The 7,545-nt window shown below is 31.4% G+C and overlaps 1 protein-coding gene across 1 annotated transcript in view; it reads left to right on the top strand.

The window, feature by feature from the left end:
* Positions 1 to 7,545, top strand: part of LOC108694830 (leishmanolysin-like peptidase) — a 286,628-nt gene that overhangs the window by 249,429 nt on the left and 29,654 nt on the right. Inside the window, exon 4 of the mRNA XM_018204505.1 lies at positions 72 to 154. Coding sequence (XP_018059994.1) covers positions 72 to 154 — 83 coding nt within the window. The remainder of the gene's footprint in view (positions 1 to 71; positions 155 to 7,545) is intronic.

Here is a 7,545-nt window from a genome sequence, read left to right on the forward strand (position 1 = left end):
CAATCCAATATATGTAATATGAATTAACATCCTCGTGTCGAATTTAAAATCTGTTTGTTGTTCGATTTCAGAATACTATCCTACCTGAAGCTGTTCACTTTTGGGAACGAGCATTGATGGTGCGAGAGACGAAGAATACTATCAGATTGAACAGGTAAATTTAATTTAAATATTAATCCATTCGTTATCTTAGAATATATTTCATTTTTTACAGCCGATAGTAATTTCAGTAAGACAATGTTTCGTTTTTTTTCTATTTATGATTTCTATTGGATGATAATGTTTCAATTCAGATACTCATTGTGACAGGTACTTTAAAAATGATATTAAACGATATTAAATGAAAAGTAAATAGTATTTACATTTATAACTCATATATTTTGCCTTTTTAGAAACTATTTAATAGGTAAAAAAATAGGTTATATATTAATGTGATAAATCTTATTTACGGATCAAGCAGATTCAGATATTTTCTTCAACTACGAAACTTGTGAAAAATTATTTATCAAAGGTTTTTCAAGCTTACATAATTTTAATATTAATATTTAGATATCAATAATAATTTTAAATTAGATAAGTAATTTTATTCTTCGAATCTTGATCTTTAAAATGAAAAAAATTGTTCAATTACACTAATTTTAAGCAAAGAGATACATTAAAATATATTATAGTTTAAAATATATTATATTCCAAGAAAATTTTGGAGCGAATACCGATTAGGATTAAATATTTTTTAAAGAGATTTAAATAATTTGTAACTATTTTTCATAAAACTTTAGACAAGAAACTTCAGATAAAAGTTGTGAATATATTCCAGTATTAGAAATACTAATGAAAAAATAGTATTTTTAAAAGAAAAGAATAAAAGGAAATAAAGGAAGGATATTAACGTTAGATGATATAATCCTCCAAAAACCATTTGCATTATTTTATTTTAATATGCGTATGTACATAGTAGTCGTAGCGTTTATTTGCATAGAAGCCAAGATGCTAAGCGTGTGAATATGTATTGCACGTATTTGCGTCCGCATAACCGTTCATCTGATTTACTACTATAGAAACACGTACTAGCATTATTATGGTTCTAGTATTGTGACATGCATACTTGTCGTGTACTAATACGTTGCTGCGATAAAATGAACGTTTGTTAGAAAAGTGATTATTTGAGATTTTTATTTGTTTAACCTGAATTTAAAATTTTTCGGAGATATTAAATAGTTAATCGGATTAACTTTTTCTCCTTATGTAGATTTTATTACCATACAATATAATAATATAATATAGATTATGCAATTTTGAGATTTTGGTTCTTTAGAAAATGCTAGATATGCTAATGCATTTAAATTGATGGTTCTTTAGAAAATGCTAGATATGCTAATGCATTTAAATTGACCATATAAAAAAAAATACAAAAAGATATGAAATTTCTTATGAAAGGTTGATATGTTAGAAATCTTTTTGTAGCATCGGCTGTGTTAGTAGACACATCGGAAAGAGATAAATGTTCGTCGTTCGTTCTCAACCTTTTTCCGGATGCGGTAGCCAGCGTAGTTTGGCCGCAGATACGCTAGCAACCTAAATTAATGCATCCGTGTCCACTGAGCAGATAAATAGAACACATGGAAGTGCATGGGCATAAAGTCGCGTGTACACATAACTGCATAGTTATGTGGTTTTCTGCGCTTGTAAACAAGCTCTACATTCCTCCCGTGTTTCTAACGAGGTATGACTTTTCACCGCGATACCTCGCACGTTGGCACGGTATTTCCGAAACCACGCGCGACAATTCGCGCGTGAACAGCCATTCGCGAAGACAGTGTAACTATGAATTTTCCGTGATTACGGATTTATGGCAGCAGCATGTGGATGATTTAGTGCAAAAATGTAACTCGAGATGGTAAGCTTTCTTGCATCGGAGATATCACCTCATAAATGGAATGTTTCTATAAACAATAAAATAAGAGCTATATGCGGATTGGAAATATGAGAAAATAAACCATTTTATATTTTTACGATTTTTATTTTTTTTTTTTTAATTTAAGAATGGTATTTATCATCAGATTTTACAGATATTTTTATATGAAGTACAATAATAATTGTCTCTTTTATTATAAATGAAATTAATTTTTTTGAAAATATTTTCGTAAATTTAGCGATTTAGTTAAAAACAATTAAAAGTATAATTTAGTAAGTATAAAATAAATTTACACGTAATTAATCATCAAATTAACGAATTTATGTTCAGGAATTTATCCTATTTATGTGTTTGATGTTTCATGTAGGACTTTCAATATCATTTATTTATTATATATTATTGTGTTCGTTTTATTTATTAAACTTATTTAGTATTGCGCTTCCTGAAATATATCTTTTATTGAAATAAATTGAATTTATATATTTATTTGCATTTCTTCTTTTATTTATTATCTCTTATTCTCATTCTTTTCTCTTATTTAATAAAGATCATAAAAACTACATATACATTAAATGCATCAAGCATCAGTGGCAGACAATATTTTATAATTGGAACGATTATTCTCCTATCTAAGCCTATCCGAGATGTACCGGACAAAAAAGCTCCATGCTTCCGGTATTTGCTGTTACCGTAAGCAAAGGGTGCTAAGGGTGAAAATTACGCGAGGATGACCACCCTCCGCTTAATCTATGGTCAGTCAGCAAATTCGATCGATCGGAATGAACGTGCGCAGCGTGACTTTCTTCAGTTTATTCGTACTCAAGCGAATATTTCATATCCTTATAGGGTATTGATGTTCAGTGAATAAAAAAGAAGAGTTTACAAAAGACACGTGGAGATGTAAGCTGGATGGAGGCTGTAATACAGAGAAACGCGTAAACTAAAATAAGACAAAGAGAAACATTGACTCGACCGGGGGGTACCTACATCAATCTCTTGCCAACTTTTATTTGCTATTGCTGCCAATAAAAATCCAGGCAGGAACTCGTGGTAATCTTCGCATGTCAGCTGCCTCCTCGAGAAAAACTTTGCGCGTTTATCGATTTCCTATGTATCATTATATACTATTTCCCATCACTACGGTACCGGAGATAAGACATTTGCGATTAAAGTGTGTTCAATAGAGCTGATCGAGTATATCCGCGCGGATAAGACGTTAAATTTCGAAAATCGAAAGTACGAATAACATCGTGCTAGTGATCAACATTTTTGATGAACGGAATATATTCGTATAAAGTATAATAAATTGAGATAAGATCGCTTTAACAGCGTTATAGAATTATATTAACTTTGTGCTACAATAGAAAAGAAATTTTAAATACAATATTGTACATGACAGAAACAAAAATATTGTACATGGTTTATGTATAAACTTCTAGCAACAATAGATATAACGATTTTTATCGTAATAAAAGAAAGAATCATGGGAAGTATTAGGAAATAAGTATCGATAAATACGTCGTTGACATGGATTTAAAAAATTTTAAAACGTTTCGTTAAGACAACGTTGTTTGTGGATAACGTTGAAAGTCTTTTCCTCTTTTATTTTGTTTATCTTTGGTAAAAGGTTAAAATATTTGTAATACGCAGTTTCTCAAATTATTTCACTTCCAAATAATTCTCAATCATAAAGTAAGAAGCAATTTGGTCATTTTTATTAAAAAATCTGACGATTTTTTAGATACAAAATTTTGTTAATATCTTATAAATATCTTATAAACATATCTCTTTATTATAAAAATTTTATTTTCGATATAAATTTATTATAAAGATATTTTACTATTATATATAAATATTTAGATTTAATTGAGAAACTGCTACACACTGTTAATTATTTCTGAACCAGAACATAATTCCTATACAATTTACGATAAGATACTGCAAAATTTTTATAAAAATTATCTTCAATTTTTTTTCGTGAAAACAAAAGAATATATTGCAGACATGCAATTTTTCATGAAACGTTAAGAAAATTGCATTATTTATTTGCAATTCCTCTCCTTCCAAAGATTAATCGTGTCGAAATATCGTGTACAATGCGTGCCGGATTATGGACGGGCAGCACATTAATTCGTGTCGGTCTTCACAAAAGGTAAATGTAATGCCTGTCGCTCAGAATGCAGAGTGAAATCGGATCAAATGAAACCTGTACACGGGGGTGCCCACGCATACAAGCGCAGGATTGCGTTGGGCACGCGTCAAAGGAGATTCGATTTGAAAGAGCGAGCGAGAGAGAGAGAGAGAGAGAGAGAGAGAGAGAGAGAGAGAGAAAGCGGGGGAGGAGGAAGAGGAGGAAGGGTGAGAGGGAGAGGGACTATTGCGTTTAAACGGGGGCGAGCACGCGTGTAACGTTTATCGGTCGAATGCGCGCCATGATATGTCGGTAGGGGGCAAGGATTGTGGAGGATGATTCGCGGGTCGTTTACATAACGCGATATTACGGCATAACGACTGTAACGGTTTAATGCACTTCCGGACCGTGCATTGGGTTGCCGATTGAAGATGCTTCGAGAGCCTCTTTAGCCGTTTGCATGAAAGCGGTTTAACCTGCATTCTATCTATATCTCTCTCCCTCTATGCTTTGGATTATACGAGAATCTATCCATGTCTAAACAATGCACTCAAATCTATTGTAGCATACTCTTCAATAGAAACAATATCTATTATCTCTTGAACATTGTTTAAGCATTTTGTGTTATCTAACCGATTTATATCACATTTTCTTTCAGTCGTTTCTGTATTTAGCTTATCTAAAGTAAAATATAATAAACTGTCTATTATATGCAGTAATTATTTTATAATTATTAATGATAAAGTAATAAACTTTTAAAATCAGTTTTTTTCGAAATCATTATAGTTTTATCGTTATAGTTTTTTTTGCACACAATATATTTAAGAGATATATATGTGACATTTTGAATTAATTTAAAATGAAGTTAATTTAAAATGAAATATTTTGCTTTGTAATAGATATTTTATTCACAATTACTGCTTATTATAATTTACAACTTATTACTTGTCAATATAGATATTATTTATGATATCTGTTATAAATGGAGTTGAATAAAACAGAAAAATATACTAATGACCATATATTTATGGTGTCTATTCGATACAATGAAACAGCAGTAGTAATTTTATGTTTAAGGCGGTTGTATCTAGACTAGTATCTAGGGAACCTGAATTCTAGCAGCAAGGTGTAATTACTTCGCGTCGAACATAAATCTCACATAACGATGGAACGCGTTAACGTCCGCTAATAGCATTAATTAGAATGCCCCTGCGTATGTATGCGACGCTAACGCGAATTGTATCTTGCAATTAGGGCAATTTTTTCGGTATTTCCTACTTTTTGTGTGTCCGCATTCTATAGTCGCTACTAATGCTATCTTGATATCATAATTCGTACTTTTAATAAAGAATGTTTAGACTATTAATCATTTTTCAATAATGCAATATTCTATACTTGAGAATATGAGTTATAAGTTATACATTTTATAAATAGTTTTTTACTACATTCTTTTAGACAAATTCATATATTTGACCCGATGATTAACTTTCGTTTCCGTATTGTCAAGCGTAATAATTAATTAAGTCAATCAATCATGAGTTATAATTGCCAAACTATCCATAGATAATTTATTTGCCTCATTTAATCTGACAGTTTGAAATAGCATGCATGCAACTGATATAATTTAATGTATAACACATTAAATAATCAAATTGTAATAACTAAATTTGTTGTATAATTAATAAAGGATATTAATATATTCCATTACAAAGCTTCTATATAACAAATAACCATCGTAGCTTTGTATATTTCATGAGAATGTTATACATTTCCAGGAAAAACATATTGTTATTATGCATATGAATTTGTATACGAATATTAACATATTAAGTTAGAAACGAAAGTTTTTTAAGCAAGAGTAAAGTTAGATGATATCAACAAATCAAAGTAAAGCGACGTTATATTCATTAATTCGTATATCGATTTAATTTTTTTTAATATGGATATCACGCGCTGCAATCAGGGTATTGTGCATTTCAGCTTGTATGGGCTCGATTTCCGTCAGTGGCTTTGATAATCGTGCATACGTAACATATCATTGAAATTTCTATGGGAATGTTAGCAGTATAATTACCTGGTCATACAGTCAAGCGTCACATATTTACACACGATATGCTTGCCAAGTATAATATTCCATATTGCCCGTATCTCTAACTGAATATAAATAATAACGTAAGCAAATATAACAAATATTATATTTTTAATTCCATATAATTTCGTATAATTATATATGTTCAATTTCGTTTCGTTACGTTCAGTATGTTAATGTTTCAAATTTCATATTTCATATTTCTGTTTACTAATAATATAAACAAATTATATGGATTTCACATCAAAATTTTCCTAATATTTATGTTTAAAATCGAAATTACATGCAAATACTTTGTTACAATTAATACTTAAATTTTTATTTATGACATCACGCACACGCACACATTTCCATGTTTTTAAAAATTAAATCTCTGTCTCGATAAGATTACGATTACTCTTGACAGATATCGCATAATATGTTTTTTATACTTAGAGTAATACGAGCATCGTCTATTAATATCTCTACTGCATACCGTGCATCGGTGTATGTACAACCGGCTTCAGTTAGCCGTGCAAGACCGTAATTAATTTTAATGATCTCCCAGCACGACAATAGCGCCTAACTGCCTCTTGGTTACCCGTTCTACCCAGAATTTCTACCAGAACCAGAATGTGCCTGTCGTAATTCGGTCGGAAAGAGAGAGAGAGAGAGAGAGAGAGAGAGAGAGAGAGAGAGAGAGAGAGAGAGAGACAAAGAGCGAAATCAAGTTTCAATGAGCGCGATGTCGTTGTGTGAGCTTCAAAAATTACGGTAACCGTTTTGTTTTAATCCGTGCGTCGGTAAATCACATCAGGGCAATCAGGTTCGTCGTAGTTGAAATGCAGAATAGGCGCGTGTCACGTACGTACCACGCGCGTCCCACGCTAACGATTTCAGCTCGTCGTATACCGACGACTACTAGTACGGGGACCCTGGTATTTTCTATGACTATGACTGGGTCCCAGGATATAATCATATCCATCTATGGCTCGTGCACGCGCGCGCGACAGAGACATTTTAAGCCAGGTTTGCAGGAACGTTATGGATATGCCAAACGACCTCCGGCAACGTAATTGAATTTGATGCGATGACCTGCAAAGCGCATGCTTGTTTCATGAACGACGTTGATCCTCGTTGCAATGCTTTAAGGCTTCCATGGATATTTGATCTGGATATAATTTGATCTTATCATTTTCACATATTGAATAAAATTCTACAGCCTCTCCAGGACAGAATATGATTCAATATAACGCACCACGTTTTTCGATTTTTTGTTGCTTTCTTTTGTAATTGAAATAATATTATAGATAAAATAATTTTGGAAAACGAAAAAGAAATTGTGACATATTTGTGTAAGGGATAAAGAAATATATAAATCCCTCTTTTTAACATTAAATTAAAAATTCTGTCATTTTATATATATATATA

Source organism: Atta colombica, unplaced genomic scaffold (genome assembly GCF_001594045.1).
Source record: "Atta colombica isolate Treedump-2 unplaced genomic scaffold, Acol1.0 scaffold125, whole genome shotgun sequence".
Taxonomy (NCBI): Eukaryota; Metazoa; Arthropoda; class Insecta; order Hymenoptera; family Formicidae; genus Atta; species Atta colombica.